The 23,445-nt window shown below is 40.8% G+C and overlaps 1 protein-coding gene across 2 annotated transcripts in view; it reads left to right on the top strand.

The window, feature by feature from the left end:
- The window catches only part of AOAH (acyloxyacyl hydrolase), a 207,417-nt gene that overhangs the window by 46,033 nt on the left and 137,939 nt on the right, over positions 1-23,445 (top strand). For both annotated transcript variants that reach the window (XM_050785510.1, XM_050785509.1), the window contains exon 4: positions 12,693-12,792. In XM_050785510.1, coding sequence (XP_050641467.1) covers positions 12,693-12,792 — 100 coding nt within the window. The remainder of the gene's footprint in view (positions 1-12,692; positions 12,793-23,445) is intronic.

Here is a 23,445-nt window from a genome sequence, read left to right as displayed (position 1 = left end):
TTATTCTTAGCTAGTGCCACTGTTATTGGCACTGCCTCCTAACTGGATTCCAGGCCTACAAACTTGCCCTTTGTCCTACTGTTTCATAATCTACATTATAGCTAGACTAGTATGTTTTAATGCAAACCTAACTATGGTACTCCCTGAACGTAAAATTCTTCAAAGTCTTCACATCCTTTGCAGGACTCCTAGCCCCATACACAAGGCTCATCAGGAACTGGTTTCTGAGGGCATTTCCAGACTCACCCCTTGCCACTCCATAGCACACTACACTCCGAACCACTTGTAGTCTCTCCACACACCAGGAGGTTTCTGCCTCAGGATCTTTGTATGAGATGTTCACTCAGTTTGGCACATCCAAAAGCTCTACCCTCTACCTCTACCCCAAACAAATCTTATGAACCCACTCCCACACACACAGGCAAACAGGCACATACACATACACAAACACACACACAAACACGTGCACACCCACAGACATGCACACAGGCACACACACGTACACACAAAAGCACACTCATACAGACATGTACATTCATGAGCGTGCACACATTTTCCTAATACCCTGTGCAAACCCTTAGCATGGTATTTACCACAGCTATTTGTAATCGAATTATCCATTCACTTTTCTAAATTGCTAACTAGATGGAAAACCTTTTGAGGGCTAGGACTACATTTTATTCATCTTTGCATCTATCTGCAGGTACTTAGCAAAATACTGACTATATGTTTATGAAAGTACAAAAGAAAGTAAGAAAAAGAGGTAGGAAGGGTTGGGGGGGAAAGGAGAGAGCTTTGTATCTCCAGGCGCAGGTGCAATACTTAAGCGTAGAAAGTCTTCAATAAGTGTTTGTTGAAATAATAATTTTTTTTAAAAAGTATGATTACAGATGAGCCGTGACTAGACTGCTGTGAAGAAAGTTTTTTCAAAGTATGAAGACAGAAAAAGAAAAAAAGAAACCCTTTTTGTCTATTCGATGAATCTGTTTATACACCTAGTAGGAGCCTAGATCAGGGAACCAGATTAGCAAACTGAAAAGTCCCAGAACTCAAAGAGGGCAGTACATGCAAGTGACCAAAAGGGGGTGCCAGAGAACAGCTCCCAAGAGCAGTGTGCTGGGAGTTACCGAGAAATGGCCTGGGGCAATTCAGACACAACTAGATCTTCTGTACCTGGCTATAGAGTAGTGTGAGAACCAGTGAAGCACAAGGATCAGAGAAAGGACAGACACAGTACTCATCACTGCAGATGCAAACTGTAGTGAACTGTACAAGAGACAAGCGGGCATAGGTATGGAGAAAGAATGGGACTAGCGGGCCGGGCGCTGTGGCTCACGCCTGTAATCTCAGCACTTTGGGAGGCTGAGGAGAGCAGATCACGAGGTCAGGAGATCGAGACCATCCTGGCCAAAATGGTGAAACGCTGTCTCTACTAAAATACAAAATAAATAGCCGGATGTGGCGGCGCGCGCCTGTAGTGCCAGCTACTTGGGAGCTGGAGGCAGGGGAATCGCTTGAACCCTGAAGACGCAGGTTGCAGTGAGCTGAGATGACTCCATTGCACTCCAGCCTGAATCACATTTTTCTTTCTAATAAAGAGACTAATTCTCGCTAGCATGAGGTGGGCCACTTTGGAAGAACCGCAGATGTAATAAATGAATAAACGACAGATGTCTGATCCCCACTTCGTGGTTCTGTCCACCATGTGTTTTGTTTGTCCATAATTTCCCACTATGTGTATTAGTTGTGAGCTGATAGAAATTTTTCTTCACTGGGCATGTTCTTCATACAGCTTGTTTTAAGCCATCAGACGCACCTTGAGATTGACGTAGACCCTGAAAATGACAACCTCATGATTTAGTTTTACTTGAATATCAGTCTTCCAATATTAAATGTAGTTTCTAACCCAAAGGGCATCCTTCCTCATTATTTCACACCACTCAGTTCTCAATAATTCATGGACTAATTATGCAGCAATTACATTTCCTTCCCACAGGCAGAGCCACAAGATGTTAAAAAAAAAAAAAAAAAAAAAAAAAAAAAAAAAAAAAAAGGATACCTGAGAACTCAGGGTTTTCCCCAAGAACCTGAGTAATGCAGGGAGGAGCTGCTTCAGCGGGCAGCTCAATCCCAGCCAGTGACCACAGCTGGGTCCCCCTCTGTGTGGCCCAGACCGCCACTGCTCTCTCCATTCCTGCAGCAAGCCTGACTCTGGTCTCTGTCTGGCAGTGTTGCTTCCTGGTATCTATTTATGCTTCTCTCTAAATCACAAGTTCTTGTGTCCTAAGCCCAGGAGCTCTCTGAGATCAGGACAGGCATAAACTACTAACAGTTTTAAGAAAAAAACGCAAAACAGAATTGAGAACAATTATGGTATACCTTAAATGTAATTAATGGCTTTGGGAGAGGCATTAAAAATACAGGGCAGAGCCACTGCACTCTGTGACTCATGCCTGTAATCCCAGCACTTTGGGAGGCCTAGGCGGGTGGATCACTTGAGGTCAGGAGTTTGAGACCAGCCTAATCAACACGGTGAAACGCCGTCTTTACTAAAACTGTAAAAATTAGCCAGGCATGGTGGCGGGTGCCTGTCATCTCAGCTACTTGGGAGGCTGAAGCAGAAGATTTGCTTGAACCCAGGAGGTGGAGGCTGCAATGAGCAGAAATCACGCTGCTGCACTCCAGCCTGGGCAACAGAGAGAGACTCCATTTAAAAAAAAAGGGGGGGGGGCAATATAATTCTGTTATTCACAAGATAATTACAAGATTTATAGGAATGATTAAATTTATAGTACACTATAAAGGATGTGACCTAGAAACAAGATAAGAGTATTAAGTTATATGAAGAAGATCTCTCAGTTTTTTTGGGGGATCTCTGTGACTACAATTTATATATAAAACCTCCTTTGAAAGTAATGTCACAGGTCTAAATATGAGCACTTTCAAGTGGAAAAGCCTCTATTCTCCTAACCCCGCCACAGGCTCTGTCATCCTTGCTCCTCTTTAGATTTATGATGATAATGATGGTCATCATCATTGACTGTAATTCTACCATGATTCTAATTCAAGCAGTCAATTCGCTGGCTATGCCAAAGTGTTGAAGCCCTCCCCTTCCTGTACGCTGCACTCCTATATACTTCTGTAGCTGTAAAGGTAGTAAAAGGAAGTAAATGAAAATGTGATAGGCTCAACATTATGAAGTTTGAAAGTCACTACTCTTCTAACAACAGGTTAAAAAGCTGAACAAACTGAAAAACCAACAATACTTCATCGATCTTTAAGAGAAGTAAGATCAGGGCTGGCGGTGGTGGCTCATGCCTGTAATCCCAACACTTTGGGGGCCAAGACGGGTGGATCACTTGAGGCCAGGAGTTTAAGACCACTTTGGCCAACATAGTGAAACCCCATCTCTACTAAAAATACAAAAATTAGCCGGAGGTGGTGGTGAACCTCTCTAATCCCATCTACTCTAGAACCTGAGGCATGAGAATCGCTTGAACACAGGAGGCGAAGGTTGCAGTGAGCTGAGATAACACCATTGCACTACAGCCTGGGTGACAGAGGGAGACTCTGTCTCCAAAAAAACAAAAGAACAACAAAATAAGTAAAATTATTGGGCAAACTGCTGCTCCAAAACTGGGGAGAAGCAGGTGGATACAGAGAATCACAACTTTCCAGAGCAAAAATTGCCACAGGAGCCAGTATTAAAGAAAGATAATCTGTACTGTAATAGACAAATTGACAAATTGCTGGAGCTAGATGTAGACAAGTTTGTGTTAAAAATTCCAGGGGAACCAAGTCATAGGGGTGTGCCCACTCACTCTTTTGTGAGTTTTGCCTCCAGGAGTTCAACTAATTTCTCACAGTAGTTATTAGAAACACACACACACACACACACACACACACACACACACAAACTCTCATGTTTCTGATGGTAGGAGTGAGGGAGCAAGGGAGAAATGAAAAAGAGTAGAAAACAAAAATAAAAACAAAGAACAAGGGCAACAAATAAAAAACAGTAACAAATATGGTAGGTATTAACTGTATCAATAATCATTTTGGCTGTTAATGGTTTAAATGTACCAACTAAGAAACAGAAATTTTCAGAGTGGATCAAAAAATTAGACTCAATTATTTGCTGTCTAACAAGAAACTCACTTTAAATATTAAGATAAATATAGAGTGAAAGGAGACAGAGAAAGCTATACCATGCTAACATTAATCAAAAGAAAGAGTAGCCATATTAATTTGAAACAGAACATACTTCAAAGCAAGGAAAGTTATCAGGGATAAAGGGATAAAAGTTACATAATGATAAAGGGGTCAGTTCTCCAATAAGACAAAAATTCTTAATATGTATGCACCTGAAAACAAAGCATCAAAATATGTGAGGCAAAAACTGATGAAACTGCAAAGATAAATAGATGAATCCACTATTGTAGTTGGAGACTTCAACATCCCTCTATCAGAAATGGACAGTTCCAGCCAACAGAAAATCAGTAAACACATGTAGTAATCTTCCCTTATCTGTGAGAAATATGTTCCAAGACCACCAGTGGATGCCTGAAACCATGGATAAAAGTACTAAATCCTATGCATACTATGTTTTTTCCTATACAGCCATGTGTATGACAAAGTTTAATTTATAAATTAGGCACAGTACCCTTGTGCCTTGGGGCTGTTATCCAGTATAATAAGGGTTAGTTGAACATAAGCGCTGTGAGACAGTGACAATCAATCTGATAACTGAAAAGGCTACTGAGTGACTAACAAGTAGGTAGTGTATAGAGCATGGGTATGCTGAACAAAGGGACAATTCACATACCAGGTGAGATGAAGTGGGATGGTGCAAGATTTCATCACCCTACTGAAAACAGCATGCAATTTAAAATGTATGAGTTGTTTCTTTCTGGAGTTTTTTGTTTAATACTTTTGGACTACAGCTGACCACAAATAACTGAAACCATGGAGATCAAAACTTCAGATAAGGGGAGACTACTGTAGTTGAACTCAACAACACTATCAATCAACCAGATGTAATTGACATCTAAGGACTGTTTCATCCAACAACAGCAGAATACACATTCTTCTCAAGTTCACATGAAACATTCACCAAGATACGTTACATTCTGAGACATAAAACACATTTTAATTTAAAAGAATGGAAATTATACAATGTCTGCTGTCAGACAACGTTGGTATTAAACTAGAAATCAATAAAAGAAAGATAACTAGAAATCACAAAATACATGGAGATTAAACACTTCTAAATAACATATGAACCTAAGAAGAAATCTCAAAAGAAATTTTAAGGTATTTTGAACTAAATAAAATTGAAAATGAAACATCAAAATTCGTGTGATGAAGTGAAAGCAGTGCTTAGAGAGAAATTTGTAGCATTGAATGACTATATTAGAAAAAAAGAAAAACCTAAAATGAGTCATCTAAGCTTCTACCTTAAGAAACTAGAAAAAGAAGAGCAAAGTAAATCCAAAATAAACAGAAGATAAATAAGAAAAATTTGAGCAGAAAACAAGGACATTGAACACAGGAAATCAATAGAGAAAATTAAACCAAAAGCTAGGTTTTTTGAAAATATCAATAAAATTGATAGGCCTCTAGCCAGACCAACTAAGGAAAAGACAGATAACACAAACTACTGATATCAGAAATGAAAGAGAGGACATCACTACAAATTCCAAAGACATTAAAAAGATAATCAAGAAATATTATGAATAATTCTATGCCCACAAATTTGATAATCTAGGGGAAATGGGCCAATTACTTGAAAGACACAAACTGCCAAAACACACAAGAGGAAATAGACAATCTGAATAGGCCTATATCTATTAAAGAAATTGGATCAATATTTAATAATCTTCCAAAACAAAAAACATGAAGCCCTGATAGATTCACTGGTAGATTCTACCAAATTTTGGGGAAGAAAGTATACCAGGTCTCTATAATCTATTTCAGAAGATAGAAGCTAAGAGAACACTTCGTAACTCATTCTATGAGGTCAGCATCATCCTAATACCAAAACCGGACAAAGACATTACAAGAAAAGAAAACTACAGACCAATATCTCTCATGAATATTGATTTAAAAATCCTCAGCAAAATGTTAGGAAATTAAATAAAAAATGTATAAAAAGAATTATACACTACAACTAGTGAGATTTATCTCAAATATACAAGACTGGTTCAACATTCAAAAATCAAATATTGTAGTCCATCATATCAACAGGCTCAAAAAGAAAAATCTCATGATTATATTAATAGACACAGAGAAAAATTTAACAAAATTCAATACTCATTTGTGATTTTAAAATAACTCTCAGTAAACTAGAAATAACTAGAGAGAAACTTTCTCAACTGGATAAAGAATATCTACAAAAAGACTACAATGAACATCATACTTCCTGCTGAGAACTAGAAGCTTTCCCACTAAGATGAGGAACAAGGCAAGGATGCTCCTCTTACCATTCTTTTCAACATTGTACTGAAAATCCTAGCTAATGCAATAAGAGGCAGAGGAAATAAAAAGTCTACTGATCAAGAAGAAAGAAATAAAACTAACTTTGTTCTCGGGTGACTTGACTGTCTATGTGGAAAATCCAAAAGAATCGGCACAAAAAAAAAAAAATTCTAGAACTAATAAGCAATTATAGCAAGGTTGCAGGACACAAAGTTAATATACAAAGTGAATCACTTTCCTATATATCAACAATGAACAAGTGGAATTTGAAATTAAACACATGATACCATTTACATTATCGCCTCTAGAAATAAAATCCTTATGTGTAAATCTAACAAAATATGTGCAAGATCTTTATGAGGAAAACTACAACACTTTATTGAAATAAATTAAATGACTAGATAAATGAAAAGATATTCCATGTTCATGAATAGAGGGAATCAGTATTGTCAAGATGTCAGTTCTTCCCAATTTGATCTGTAGTGATACTGTTCGGATGTTTGTACCCTCCATATCTCATGTTGAAATGTGACTTCTCATGTTGGAGGTAGGGCCCAGTAGGAGGTATTAGATCATGGGGGCAGATTCCTCATGAAGGGTTTAGTGTCATCCCCTTGGTAACGAGATTTGGTTGTTTAAAAGAGTGTGGTACTTTCCCCTGCACTCTCTCACTCCTGCTCTCTTCATTCTTCATGTGATACTTCCCACTCGCCCTTTTCCTTCCACCATGATTGAAAGCTTCCTGAGGTCTCACTCGAAGGAGATGCTGGAGTCATGCTTGTACAGCCTGCAGAACAGTGAGCCAAGTAAACCTCTTTTCTTTATAAATTGCCCAACCTCAAGTATTTGTTTATGGCAGTGAAAAACAGCTTAACACATGTAGATTCAATGCAATCTCAATCTGAATCCCAGCAAATTATTTTATAGATATTGACACACTGATTCTAAAGTTTATATGGAGAGGCAAAAGATCAAGAATGGTCAACACAATATTGAAGGAGAAGAACAAAGTTGGAGGACTGATACTACTTGAACTCAGGCTTACTACAAAGCTATAGTAATCAAGACAGTGGGGTATTGGTGAAAGAATAGACCAATAATCAATGGAACAGAATAGAGAACCCAGAAATAGACCCACATAAATATAGTAAACTGACCTTTGACAAAGGAGCAAAGGCAATATGATTTGAAAAAAAGATAGTCATTTCAACAGATGGTGTTGGAACAAATGGACATCTACATGCAAAAAAATGAATCCAGACACAAACCTTACACCCTTCACAAAAATGAACTCAAAATGGATCAGAGACATAAATTGTAAAAACAAAACTACAAAACTCCTAAAAGTGTAGGAGAAAATCTAGTTGACCTTGGGTTTTGTGATAACTTTTTACATCGTACAAATAAATAGACTCAGAGAAACTATTTGCAAAGTATATATTTAATAAACATCTGTTATCCAAAATATATACATAAAATAACTCTTAAAACTCAACAATTACAAACAACCCAGTTTAAAAAAAATGAACCTAAAATTAAAGACCTTAAACGACACCTCACTTAAAAAGATATACAGATAACAAATAAACTTATGAAAAGAAGCTCAACATTATACGCTGTTACAGGATTGCAAATTAAAAAATTAGATACCACTGTACATAGAATAGGTAAAATTTTTTAAAAACTGAAAAAAATTGATAGTTTCTTATAAAACAAAATAGTCTCACCATACAAGCCAGGATACATACCACTGGGCATTTACCCAATTAAGTGGAAAACTTATGTCCACACAAAAACTTGCACAAGAATATTTATAGTAGCATTATTCATAATCGTCAAAGACTAAAAGCAGCCACAATGTCCAATCATATAAACAAATTGTGGTACAGCCATACAATGAAATATCATTCAGCAGTAAAAGGAAATGAGCTCTCACGTCATACAATGACATGGAGTAAACTTAAATGCATATTACTGAGTGAGAAGAACCAATCTGAAAAGGCTACATACTGTATGATTCCAACTATGTGACATTCTGGAAAAGGCAAAACTATGGAGACTACAAAAATATCAGTGGTTACCAGGGGTTAGGATGGAGAGAGAGACAAATAGGCATAAGACAGAGGATTTTTAGGGCAGTGGTAATCTAATCTGCATGATACTATAATGGTGAAGACCAGTCATTATGCATTTGTCCAAACCTGTAGAGTATACAACACCAAGAGTGAACCTTAAGGTGAACTAAACACTTTGGACGATAATAATGTGTCAGTGCAGGTTTATCAATTTTAAGAGATTACTGGTGGCAGATATTGATAATAGGGGAGCCTATGCATGTGTGGGGGTGGGAGGTCAATGGGACATCTCTGTACTTTCCTGTCAATCTCACTGTAAACCTAAAACTGCTCAAAAGAAAAAGTCTTTTTAAAAATGAAAAATGTGACTCTCTTGGCTTTATCTGTTGCTCTAGGAGAAAGAAAAGGTGGGAATGGTTCCTATGAGTTTGCAGACTGCTTGAAGATTCAGTAAATGATGCTTAGTCTAGGCCTTCTGTCCCAAGGCTGAGCAAGAGTACACACACCATACTGCCACTTCTTATGCATCTTGCACATTCTAATGGTTTTAAATTTCTGTGAATGTATGGAGTTCAGCATTTTCTCTTTTCATCCAAAGGAGTACTTGTCACTTTATGTCTTTTTGATGATGAATCTCTATCTTAGAGGACCTAGAGGGACACCACATGTCCAGTTCCCCTCTTCTACTCCCCAGTTCAGAGATGGCCAGCCTCGCTCTCTGAGTGGTCCACATCTCCACTCTCACATTCAAGTTCACTTACTTGAAGTTGTGCCCTATTAGGGAGGGAAAAGAGAATAGGTCTTGTATATCACGTGATGAGTTGGCTCTGCTAGTCCTGGATTGCCACAGATGGGATACTGGCCTTAGGTTAAAAACAAAGATTAACCAAAGCCCTATTTATCACTTTCTTGAGTCCACTAACTACCAGACCCCCATAAAGACAGCAGTCATCAGTTAAATAAATGAACAATTAAGTTGAGAACAGATGTGTGAAAACAGCCATCCTCTCCTGATTTACTGACCCCTGGTAGACATTAGTTTGGTAATGGACTTTATCTGCAACAAGCAGCCTGCTTCACTGCTTAACAGGGATGGTGTCTTTGATACTCTTAGTTGCAGTCTTACCCCCTGACTTCCCTTGAAGGGACCCTGGGGCTAAGCAGGTGACTTTCATGATGAACTCTGCATTTCCCTCTTAACTCAGGTGCTCACAAAAGGTTGACAAACCATTTTGCCAGCCACACTGTTTGCCGCATTCAGCTGGAATGAAATTTGAGTGGCCATGGTTCCAGCCTGTTTTCACATGTTGGTTATCCTCAAAATATTTGGAGATTTCCAAGGTGGCCCCCCCTTTCTGTGACAGGCTTCGATAAGGTACATTTTCATTAACACAGGGTCGTTCTTTCTACTGGAAGGTGCATGATAGAAATAAACGCTCAAGGCACCTCCCAGTGTTTGGAGGTGTAGTGGTCCCAAGATAAGATTTTTAGAGATTTTTAAGGATATTTTGATGTTTAGCAACCATTATAACTGCTGCTTACTCCAAAGTGAAAATCAAGAGTGTTTTTCTGTTCTGTTTTCTTTTCTTTGCTTTTTATCATTCTAAATTCCATTTGTTATTCTGCATGCCCAGGTGTAAAATTCCTTTGGCAGAGCAGACAACCTAATTGAGTCTGGGAAATGGGCATCAGGGAAAGAAAGCAGAGAGGAGAGTGCAGGGAGCAAGGAGATTCAGTGACTCACATTCAGGCCAGGGATTAAAAGGGGCCATGCACTCCAGTGCTAACCCAGGGGTGCTCAAGGGCTGGCACATGTGTAAGCTGCTGCTGCTTTCAATCACAAGATGAAAGGGAAAAAGGAGGAGGCTCGGGGGAGAAGAGAGGTGTTAGTCATTGCAGTGATTGTAGAGGTAGTTGTTATAATAGTTGGGTGGGGAGAGGTTGGAGTGGATTTATTATAAGAGCCTAGAGCACACAGATCATGGGACTGAAGGGCAGAAAAGTACCCAGGCCTCTGAAAGAGACTGAAAATAGAACCAGTAAACCAAAGGAACCCAGGGAGTGCGCTCTCCTCCAACTGCCTCGCTGCACACCCTCTGAGTTCTGCCCTCAGACCCCATCCTGCAGACTGGCTTTCCAGATACTCAGTTCACATGGCAGGAAATTACGACAGCACCATCCCAGCTCACTCTAGCTTCTCTTATTCTGAGGGTAGCCCAGGGTGAAGCCAAACATTTTTAACACCGATTCCAAATGTTTGAAAGAATCAGATTGGTCCTGCTTGAAACAGTAGTTTAATGAGATCTAATCAACTGGCTGGGAGCTATGGCATATCAACACAGGTACCAGGAGCCCACCCCCAGGGGCAAAGGGAGACAGCGAAGTGGTCATGTGAGCTGGGAAGAAACCCAAAGAAAGAATCTTCTAGACTCCATCACTGTCCCTCCGCAGAATACAAAGATTGGTCTCTGGGTATTAACAACCTGTGTTGCTGGATTTTTTTGTTTTTTTTGTCTTGGTTTGACTTGTGGTTTGAATCAATAATTTGCTCGTAAAATGTAGTAAGAGTTTATACTTGTTTGCATCATTCGAAAAATTATACTCATTTTTCTTGGTAAGAAGAGTTTTGGGAGTGGAAAAGAAAAAATGGACATGGAAAGTTTGTTTTAGCTCCATCGAATCTAGATGTAAACTAAATGTTTTAAGAGAATTAGCCTTACACCATCCCCAGGGAGAGACACAAGTCAGTTACATTGTACTTTCTTCCATAAGAATAAGAAACATGCTGGGCCTGGTGCAGTGGCTCATGCCTATAATCCCAGCACTTTGGGAGGCCGAAGTGGGTGTATCACCTGAGGTCAAGAGTTCAAGACCAGCCTGACCAACACAGTGAAACCCTGTCTCTACTAAAAAATATAAAAAATAGCCAGGCATGGTGGTGGGTGCCTATAATCCCAGCTGCTGGGGAGGCTGAGGCAGAAGAATCACTTGAACCTGGGAACAGAGGTTGCAGTGAGCCGAGATCACACCACTGCCCTCCAGCCTGGGTGACAGAGCGAGACTCCGTCTCAAAAAAACAAAAACAAACAAACAAACAAACAAACCAAAAACTCTGCTCCTGAATAACTGGGGAGTCTGATTCGAGTAATAATAATGTCAAGGGTGTCCGTTGAAGAGACCACCAAACAGGCTTTGTGTGAGCAATAAAGCTGTTTATTCACCTGGGTGCAAATGGGCTGAGTCCGAAAAGAGAGTCAGCGAAGGGAGATGGGGAAGGGGTTGTTTTATAGGAGTTGTGTAAGTAATGGAAAATTACAGTAAAAGGTGGTTATCTATTGTTAGCAGAGGATGGGGTTGCAAGGTGCACAGTGGAGAGATCGTAAGACTTATTGTCCAGAAGAAGAACGTCACAAAGTCGATTGATCAATAAGATAGGGCAGGGACAAGTCACGATAATAAAATGTTGTAATTTTAATCAGTTAAGGCAGGAACTGGCTGTTTTACTTCTTTGTGGTTTTTCTTTGGCTGCTTCAGACTTCTTGGCTCCTGCAGGCCATCTGGACATATATGTGTAGGTCACAGGGGTTGTAATGGCTGAGCTTCGGCTCAGAGGTCTGACAAAACTCCGATCTCCCGCAAAAAAAAAAAAAAAAGAAAAAAGAAATACGTTTATAAGGGAACAAAATAGATTATTTGGATTGTGCCTAAGAAAATAAGGTTAGGTGTTTAAAGCTATATCATAAATGATTTTTCACTATAAGGTAACCATATCTTTCAAAGGCCCAAACTTCAAAATATTGTTTCCATCAAATTACATCCCCGTCCACTTTTTCTTTCCCAATTTTATGTGTGGCTTTGCCTGAAAAGAATCCCAGCACTTGCGTGAGAGGCTGACTGGCAGCTCAGTGCTGTGTGTGCCCCATCCTCGCCCTTAGGACCTCATTCTAAATGCAGGAGAGAGCAACGTGGCAGGAAATCATTACCATCCAGCAGCTCCCCGGGACTGGGCTCAAAGGCCACTCTGCAAGGAGTTGAGGGTATTAGAATCCATTCTGGGGATTTACCTTTCTTTGCAGTAGCTTCTATTTCTTAATGCCTGAGAGATCTGAATAGCCTTTGTTTTGCCCCATTTCCCTCCAGGCTTAGTGCAGATATGAATGCGGATGTGGTATGTCACACTCTGGAGTTTTGTAAACAGAACACTGGCCAACCATTGTGTCATCTCTACCCTCTTCCCAAGGTGAGTGTGTACTCACTCTGAACATCTGTTTCCAGTGACATACAAGGTCTTTGGAAATGTTAGAAAGGGAGACTTAGCTTTTACTCACTCAGTGTTTTGGGGACAGGGAGGGAGAGACAAGATGACATTTTCAATTACCCCGCAAGAAATAATATTTCTGCATTTCAGCCTAGATCTCTACTCCCATGCTACAAAGAATGTCTTTGCTGTTCAACCATTGTGGACTGTAATTTTGAAGTGGGCTGCCAGTAGGTAGGAAATCTGAAAAAACAGACGCAGAGGTTTAAATCCCTATCACTTAAAAATCAAGCAAGTCACTCTCACAGAGAGACCATCTCATGCCAGTTTGCCCAGGACTTTCCTACCATGAGCACTGAAAGCCCCACAACCTGAGAAATCCTGGGCAGTTGGTCACCCTACTCCGAGCTTTATTGCTCTTACTCATAAAATGGGTTATGATAAACTACCTCCCACGTTGGTTTATTTTGGGAAGTAGGTGAGCTACTATGGAAATATTGCTTAGCACAGTAACTGATACAGTTTTTAAAGTGTTAATAAAAATGATTGCTAAGTAATCATTATTGATAACATTATTATTCAGTGATAGCTGTTCAGAGGACCCTGTGTGCATTATATCTTTTTGTGTAGCTTTTAGTTGGATTGCGGAGAGGAGGCTGCAAATGTTCACACAATTCCCTCCCCACACTCTGGATGAGAGGATAATATTGAATCCAGCTAGGCCACAGAATATGAATTTTCAGGAGCTCCCTGTAAAGAAAACTTCTATGCCTTCCTTCTTGAATTGTAGTTTTTCTGGATATAACACAACAGATTTCTATTTTAATTGTAATTTCCTTTTTATCCATGTTAAAATGAAGTCCATTTTAGTGCTTTGTAGCCTAACCAATGACCATGATTTTGCTGATGGACGGTATTAAATGTCATAAGCCTGTTTCATTGAGCAGGAAGAAAGAAATACAAATACCCAAGGAACGTGTATATTTCATGCTTCCTCTGTTACCGACTAAGTGCCAATTACTTTCCCCCCAATTCCACCTGAGGAGTTGCGGGCTCCACTGGTACCTAGAAGAGTTAGTTAACTTTAATTAAAAAAAAAAAAATTTTTTTTCATGTGTTCAAATAGCATGTGAATATTATATCATAATATAATATTTGCTGTTTGATATTGCAAGGAAGAAATGGGTCTCTGTGTAGAAATGCAAATATACAGTTTTTGTGATTTCCTTAAATAATAATGTCATATATACATTCCACCCACAGCTACACATAGTCGCAAAAAGTTCGTTAAACTGTCCCATTTAAAATGGCATTCTTTATTTTTATACTCTCTAGAGTTTACATCTGAAATTTCACGTCCTTGTCTTCCCACCCTGACCCCCTTCTCAATTCCTAACTCTGTAACATTTCCACTACCTCTTTGGCTACAAGGGAATTGGAGGATTTCATGTGGGAACCGCCACCTTCTACCCCAGCTGGCATTCAGTGCTGCTGGGCAGCTTGCAACTGCTCCCTGGACAGCCCCCTTCACTTTCCTCTGACAGCTGTTCTAGGCCTTCGCCCTCCGCCTTGGGTCCCTCTCTCCAGCCTACATCTCTGCAGATAACCCAGAAAAGAGGGATAATGGGTGTATAAGTGGACAGCTTCCCTCTTCTCTGCCTCTGAGCTTCCCCTGAATGGCAGTCACTGACATTGACTGGGCACTCGTTGTGGGCCCAGTGCTGGTGTAGGGGCTCACACTTGATCTTGTTTTGCTCCCAAGCAAGCCTAGGATGGAGGCGTCATCATGACTCCTTTTTACAGTGGAGGAAACTGAGGGTTAGAAAAGTTATGTGACTTCCTGTCAGTCACTTCCTGAGGAAAGAACAGAACTGGGTTCATACCCCCATTGTTCTACTCAGAGATTGGTTGAGCTCTAACCGTGGTGTCAATGTTTCAGAAACTCCCCTGGAGTGTCTTCTTACAACAGCCAGCTGAAATCCTACCACCAGAAACAACAGATGTTGAAATGTGTGCTTCCTTTTGATTTTTCAAATAAATTATATTGTATTGATAATTTCTTTGAGAGTCATGAGAGTGTATATACAATTTTATACCCTACTTTGTTCCCTTAACATTACATTTTGAGCATCCATTTTTCAGTGGTATATAGCAAAACTTTTTATCATTTTACAAATCACTCCCACATAGCATGTATGAATGCTTAGGTGGAATTACCTACCTGTTAGGGACAAACCGCCCCCAAAAAAGCTTCTTGGTATTGCCAACACAACCCGTCCCCTGCCCCCCGCAAACCTCTTTGTGCCACCCCTCCCCTTCCCCCAAGCCTCTTTACATTTCTCAGCCCTTATCTAGGCGCCCTGGTAAAGCCAGCAGACTTCACCTATCAGGCCTTGCTGCAATAAAGCAAACCCCAATTACAAACCATCCAGACCGCACAGGGGAAGGTCGCACAAAAAAAAGTAGTAAAAAACATAAACAAACTTTACCTACACCCTCTGGTACCATAAACGTCACAAGGTGATATGTGGCAGAGTTAACCAACAAACAACCCCAGGGTCTCTCTCCCCCATATAAGGCCCTCATTTTGTAAGCTCAGGACTGCCTCCTCTGTCTGTAGTAGAGCAGCCAGCAAGTTAAATAAAGGCTTGCCTAAGCTTGGGTCTCTCTCTCTCATCCTTTCTCTCAGCTGACCTTACATTACCTACTGAAGGCGGGTGAAGATACAGATGCAGACGTAGATAATGTTCAGCCCCCCAGAAGGAATTCTCTTGACTCTCCTAGTCAATAGTCCTCAGAGTAGCCACTATTCCGAAGTCAGTCGCCACCGGCTAGTTCATTTTTAGGAAACTACCCTTGAATATCGTATCAAAGGCCTCACGCGGCATGCGCTCCTTTGTGTCTGGCTTCTGCCTGTGAGCTTCATCCCATGTTGGGTGAACAGCATCATTTCATGTAGAATTCCCTCAACTGTCTTTGATGTAGCTTCTGCTCTAGCGTCCCAGTGAGTCCAACCAAATGTGCTCTTTCCCTCTTTCTAATACATTTTCCACATTGATGCCACGAATGCCTTGCTGTAGGATAAATACGACTTTCCCACCGCAGCCCAACCATTTGCCTGGAAAGCAATTTCTCCCTCTGTCCTTCCACTTGGTGGATTATCCCTCCCCATCGTTCATGGCTCAGCTTATATGTCACTTCTTCAGGGAGGCGGGCCCTATTAGATAGCCCTCTTGTCATAGCTCCTGTATATTCCTTTCTTGAACTTGCTGCTTTACAAGGTATGTCCCTGTGTGACTTCCTCCTTTCTCTCCCACTAGGCTCTGAATTCCAGTGGTAAATTCTGTCTTGTTCACCACTGTACACCCAGTGTCTAGGACGGTGCTTCACACATACCAAGGAAATGTGTATTGGCGCAATGAGTGGATGATGTGTCACTAGCTTCTCATTTGCATCCCTGATGGAAATTCTGACTTTCCTCATGTCAAGCCCTCACTGATTTTTCCAGTGCATACATCTGATCCTGAACAGAGCTTGGGATCTCCATGTTATCTACACAACTAAGTACAAATTTTCACTTAGCTTTTCAGGGCCTTTGACTTGCCTTTCCCTCAGGTTGGTGAATCCTGTGCTGCAGCAAGTGACTGAGTCTCCCTTGAGCCATCCCCAACCCTCCCACCCTGCACCTTGGGTCTTCATCATTCCCTCTACCCAGACCACCTTTATCAACTCCATGTCATCTCTCAAGCTCATGTCAATGGTCACGTTCTCTGTAAAGTAATTCCTAACTGTTCCAACCAAATGTTAACTCTCCTTTGAACAATCATTGTAAAATAACTGTTCGAGCACTTACAATGTGCTAATATTGTTCTAAATGCTTATGTGTATTCATGCGTTTATTCTTATGGAGTAGGTATGGTTGTCCACCCTTTATAGATGAGGAAGGTGTGGCAGAGAGACATCAAGATACTAAAGTCTCATAGATTTCCTCATTAGGATGCGAGCACATGGAGGCAGGCAGGCCTATACCTTGCCTGTCTTTGTTCTCTCCACCATGCCAGGCACACACTTACTTGGTATATGGATGAAAATGAAAATAGCAGAAGCTGGTATTTATTGATGGCTTGCCAGCCGCTGCACTTGACTGACATGTGTGATCTCATTTAACAGTGCTCTTAAGTCTATATTTATTTTACAGTTAAGGAATTTTGAGAGTTGGAGAAATTAAGGAATTTCCCAGGCTATACAGCTAGTGAGGAACATGAGAGGATTCATCCCCAGATCTGTTTGTCTTAAAGCCCAAATTCTCATTCACTGTGCTCTCTGCCTCACTGAGACTCTGTGGGCATTGTCACTTTGAATGGAACCACTGCTCCTGGGCCAGCTAATTCCTCATAAGCAGGACTCTGCACCCTCTATGTCTGGCTTTGCACACATCTCAGACTGTAGTACAATACTAATAATGGGATGCAAGCTGTCTCCCCTATGATATGCATGCTGCAGGGATGGAGGGGATGGATGGGCCCCTCTGTATCAGGGAGCTCACAGCACAGAAGCAAGCAGTGCAGGGCAACAGAGATTTGGCTTCAGTGGGGCCAAAAGTTAAAGGTGGAACCGCATTTGGAGCTCACAGTGCATCTACTGTATGCTCAAAAAGGACAAACTTCATCCGTAATTAATTAAAGTGAGAAAAATCTACAATGTCCCACTGGTACAAGAAGAAGAAGAAGAAAAAGGAGAGAGGAGAAAAGGAGGAAGAGAAGAGGGACGGGGAGGAAAGGGAAGGAAAAATAGCCGCAGGCCTCATTGCAAAGACCACTCAGGTGGTTTGTGTTACCTATCTTGGGAGTTTATTTTTACCACTCCTCTCATTTGCACACAAAACAGCGCATTGATTGCTGCTGGGGTGTGTGTGTGTGTGTGTGTGTGTGTGCACTCGCATGCTCATGCACCTGGCTCTCTCTTGAGCCCTCCCCAGCCCTCCCACAGTGTCCAAAACCATGATTCTGACACCACAGCTCACAAATTGAAAACCGAATGCAGTTTATTCTTGTGTACCCAGTGGCTCTTCAAAGCTCTCTTTTTTGGATCAGAGTGTTACATTGCATGAGCCCTAGGTTGAGCCAGAAGCATCCTGGAGCCTCCTTAGCTTTAAGTCACTCCCGTTTGGGTCCCCAAACCTTGAGATCTCCAGGCAGACTTCATAGCTTTGAACTGACCCCTTTCCTAACCACAGCAGTGCTGGAGGTACATGCTGCATTTACCAACATCTCCAAGGCACACTCAAGACTTCAGCCACTTTGATCTACATTAAAAGAGAATCGTATTCGGAATGTAAGCCTTGTGTGGAAAGAGGTTCTCCTTATTTCCCTGGGGCCTCCTGAACTGCTGGGTGGCGGGGAGACCTGCTGCCTTGGGAAAGCAACCCAGACTTTGAAACAGCTTTTCCCACAGTGAGTTGGGTTTCTACAAGAAGCAAAAGCTCTCTGATGCTGAGTGTGGGGGAGGCTGTGTATGCACAGGAAACGTATTTCCCTGGAATCCAAACTACCAGGCAAGTGACATAAATGGGTTTGGCAATAAGTAAATTTGCACTCTTTATATGAGAAAGTGACACATGACAAATTCTGGTTCGCCTAAGCAATAAACAAGCTGACCTCAGGAATTCCCTTTTATTTTTTAAACACTAGGTGTCAGATAAAACACCTGGCATCTCTTTTAGTAGGTGGTCTCAGGTGGTCATGTTTAGAAAAAGAATTAAAGATGGACAGGAAATTGGACACTTCCTGAGACTCTGTAATCACTAAATTTCATTCTGCACAATCCACAGAACCTGATGCTCATAATGCTGTTTTTAGCCCTAAGAGCTCACAACACACTGTCAGATGTGTTATTGTCTAGTCTCAAACAAACTCTGTTATTTCTAATAAGAGTCTTTTGGTAATAATTTCAGATTTACAAAAAGTTGTGAGGATACTGCAAGAGAGTGTACTGTTCACCCAAGTTTAATTCCCCACAATGTGAACATCTTACTATTACTTAGTCAAAAGTAAAGAAGTCAATATCACTACTGTGTATACCTTAGTAGCAACTCAAGCCCAGACTTTATTTGGATTGCACCCATTTCTCCTCTAATGTCCTCTTCTGTTCTAGGATCTAATCCAGGACATGCATTGCATTTCTTTTTCATGTCTCCTTAGTGACCTCTGGTCTGTGACAGAGTCTTCATCTTTCCTTGTTTTTCATGACCTTGACAGTTTTCAGGGATACAGGTTAAGCACGTCGGTAAAATGTTCCTTGAATTGGGATTTGTTCATGTCTTCATCTTGGTTCAACAGTGTTAGGGGTTTTTGGAAAGAACACCACAGAGGTGAAGCACCCTTCTCATCACATCCTATTAGGGTTAAATGATGCCACATGGTATTGCTGGTGAGATCAACCTTCATCACTCGGTGAAAGGGTCATTTGCCAGGCTTCCCAACTGCAAAGTCACTATTTCCCCCCTTTTCCTCTACTCTGTTCTTTAGAAGTGAGTCCCTAAGTCCAGCCTCCTACACTCAGTGAGGCCAGGGTGGACCAAGCCCCCACTCCCAGAACATGGAATGTCTACGTATATCTTTTGAAATTCTTCTATGTAAAAAACATGTCTCTCCTCCCTAATTTATTTAATTAGCCATTTATTTATATTAGCACAGATTCATGTATATGTACTTTATACTTTGAGTTATAATTCAAATATACATTCTTTTATTGCACAAATGTATCCAGTTTTCCAGTTTTGCTACCATTGGAAGCTTAGGGTGGCTCCCGTGTCCTTTTGACACGCCTCTGTCCTATTTCTTTTTCTTCCATACTACTTTATGTTCTGGTACTACCAGATGATCCAGGCTCATCTCGTTATCTTGTATTCTTCTGCCCCTGTCCTTGAGTCAGCATGTCCCTAAGGAGACCTGGTCCCTTTTGTTGGAGAATGATATTTGGAAACCAAGATCTGGGTGCTAGGTGTGCCCATTGCTACTGGGATGTCATTGCTTATTGGCCTTCTTAGGTCCTGGTCTTCTTTGTGGAGTGCTAAGTAAAGCATATGTGTGTACAACCCAAGTATACACAAATACCTACAATTGTTTCTGTGTCTGTATGTGTGTCTCTGTGTGTGTGTTTGTGGATGTGAGCTCATACCGATATCTCTGATTTTAACCCAATATCACAGGGTCAAACTCTATTTTATAGGTATAATTATCAAACATATTTTGCAGTGGAGGCTTAAAGCCTTTACTCAAGCCTCATAAGTAGTGAGCAGAATCTGAACTCAACCCAGGGCCCTGGACTTCAGACCTGTAGCTCTTCACATCAGCACTGCCTGTGTTTAGCATAGATTCTGGAGCACATTCAGAGTAGTCACTTCTCAGAGCCAGAGGGAAGTAAAGGCAGCTTTAGTTTTACTTGTCATAAAATATCATAAACACCTTAATTTTCAAGAATCTTGCACAATATCCCAACTTTCTCAGTAACAATTAAACCACTGAGATGTTCGCTCACGTAGTCACGCCTCAAGAAACATTTCTTGAACGCTTACCATGTACCAATCCTACAGCCAGGTACCTAATGAGTTATCTCTTTTGACCATCCCAAGTCTGCAGGACAGATAGGATTCTGTCATTTTATAAATAAGTCTACCGATACCTAGAAAACGGAGAGACTTTCCTGAAGTCTCATACTTTCTACAGAATAATTGTTTTTCTTTTTATCAGCCAGGAAATATTTATGTAGAATGAATTACGTAGAACGGTATTCCAGCAAATGTGGCAGGCAATAGCAATGTAAATGGATATTCTAGCAGGAGAGGCAGGCTTATAGACAAACAGTGAGAAGAGACGAGTGCTCTCACACAGGGTGCCAGGAGGAATGGAAACCCCAGCAGACGAGGGCTAAGCTCGACCTGGAGGGAATAGGAGTGGAGGTGACTCCTTCAGGGTAGAGTAGAGTTTGGCCAGCACACTCTGCCTCGCCTGCATCAGCCCCTCGTGCTGGGCCCTTTACCTAGAACTCCCAGTTCCCTGCATGGCCAGCACCTTGTCCACTTACTGGTTTAAGTACCCCCTCTCCAGAAAGGCCCTCCCTGACCAGCCTCTCTGAAGAAGGTCCCCTTTCCTGCTCTCTCACAGCACTTTATTTATTTCTTTGGTACCATCTGAACACAAGGACCATGTCTTTCTTGCTCACCATCTTATTCCTGGACTGGCATAGTACCTGGCACATAGTAGGTGCTCTGTAAGATTTGTTGAGTAAAAAATAGGATGAGAAGGGCAGTCCTGAATGTACCTTCCTTTCTCCCTCGTGAGGATGTATCTGCTCTCAGTGGACTATACGAGAGATCAAAGCATTCGGCTTCTTTGAGAATGTGAAGCAGTTTTCAGAAATAAACATGGGACTCACCCCAGGGTGCCTGCTCTGGTATTCCTCCGTGGGGTTTTAGCATCTGCACTTGCATAACGCTTTTGACGAGCACTGAAGGGTGAGAACTGTTGTGCCGGAGGCTGGCGCAAGCCTGAAAGCTGTCATTGACAAGACTGAAAGCACTGTCCCTTCTCCTGCTTCTCACCTCCCACACATCCAAAACCATGGATCCCCACTTGCCCTCTAACTGCATCCTTTTCCCCAACCATTCCTTGATTTCTATCCCTTTTCTGATTGATTCATCAACTTAACCTCAGCTACTGGGTTTCCAGTCCCCAGTCCCCTAGGAATAAGGCCTCTTAGAAAGACAGAGGGAATTAAAGGTTTTAGACCCAAACTATTTGGAATTCATTCCTTTTCTATGGATTTTTTCAAAACAATGTGCTGACTAATTACAAAGGTGCACTGAAGTTATCTACACCCAAAGAAGAAAATGAGAAGGCCTAGTAAGCCGCTCAAGTCTCTCCCATTCTAAAAAAATAAATACAAAAACAAACCTCACAGAACACTCATTCCCCTCCAGCTTTCCAGAGAAATCAAATTTGTCTCCTACCTCTAACTGAGAGACGATTCAACATGATGTCGAAGAGCACAGATCCTGGTGCCAGCCCACCTGGACTTGAAGCTCAAAGCTTTACTAAGCTTCTATTGTACGTGTACACATTAGGGGCTATAGAATAAAAGGCAATGACAACTGACATGAAATTGGACTAAGTACTTAGCATATATACATCATCTAAAATCCTCCCACACAGTTATAAGGTTATTCCATTATCTTAGCTTTACAGAGAAAAAAATCAAAATTCAAATTGTTGGTTGTAAAGTTGTATAATTGACAATGTTTTTAAAAGTTCCTCTTTAACCATCTGAGGAAATCATGAACAATGACATAAGTGACAAGGGAATATAGCCTTCTAGACACAGAAAGTCAGCTTAAAATGGAGCAAAATATAGTGTCTAGAAATAAACCCCAATGCATTTGCGATTCTTGTTTTTGATGAAAATAGCATTTCTAATCAGTGCTAAAACACTGGATTAATAAAAAAATACAATAAACTAAAGACTAGACATTTGAAAAAAATTTAAGCTAGATGCTTATCTATACCTTATAGCAAAATAAATCCCAGATGATTAAAGACTGAATCACTTTTAAAAAATGGAACTATAAAACCCTGAGCAATTGTATTTGTAATTTGTGCTTGAAAAGTCACAAAGGGAAATATTAATACATCTAACTAGTAAAATCTTGCCCCCTTCACAAAGTCAGAAGACAAATGGCATACTGGGTAAATGTTTTGTAATATGCCACACAATGAATTATTTTCTCTTTGATTCAAAGAGCTCCTAAAAAAAATCAAAAAGAAAAAAAAAAAAAGTAAGCAAAGGCCACAAACAAATGGTTTAGGGAAAAAGATCAAAGGACTGAAAATTTAGGAGAAAATGCTCATCCCTTCTTATAATTTAAAAAGTGAAAAATTAAAATGAGATTTTATCCCCCTCTTATGTATTTTGACTTCACAAAGCTCTTTGATGATTAGGCAATAAATTATCACAGAAGCAGAAAAGGCTTTCAATATCAGAGACCACAAAATTAAGTTGCTCTCTGCATATGTGAAGGCTTAAAACTCTAAGGGGGCCAGGCGCGGTGCCTCATGCCTGTAATCCCAGCACTTCGGGAGGTCGAGGCGGGAGGATTACCTGAGGTCAGGAGTTCAAGACCAGCCTGGCCAACGTGGTGAAACCCCATCTCTACTAAAAATACAAAAATTAGCCAGGCGTGGTGGCGTGCACCTGTAGTACCAGCTACTTGGGAGGTTGAGACAGGATTGAACCCAGGAGGCAGAGGTTGCAGTGAGCCAAGATCACACCACTGCACTCCAGCCTGGGTGACAGAGCGAGACTCTGTCTCAAAAAAAAAAAAAAAAAAAAAAGAGAACTCTAAGAGAACTGAGGATGGCATTGGAACACTATGTCTGGACTTGTGCTCTATTGTTCAATCTTTTCTCCAAGCATTTCACATGATCATGCCAGAGATTCAAAGCTGTATTTTTGTTAACATCCATATTTGAAATCTTGTTAATTTATCTACTTAAACTTGTATAAAGACTGATATGGGGGCTAGTAAACTCACAGAGGTGTTAAGACTCTTCAAAGAACAGCAAAAGTAATGCAAATGTT

Source organism: Macaca thibetana, chromosome 3 (assembly GCF_024542745.1).
Source record: "Macaca thibetana thibetana isolate TM-01 chromosome 3, ASM2454274v1, whole genome shotgun sequence".
NCBI classification, from domain to species: Eukaryota; Metazoa; Chordata; class Mammalia; order Primates; family Cercopithecidae; genus Macaca; species Macaca thibetana.
This window is presented reverse-complemented; position numbering and strand designations above follow the sequence as displayed.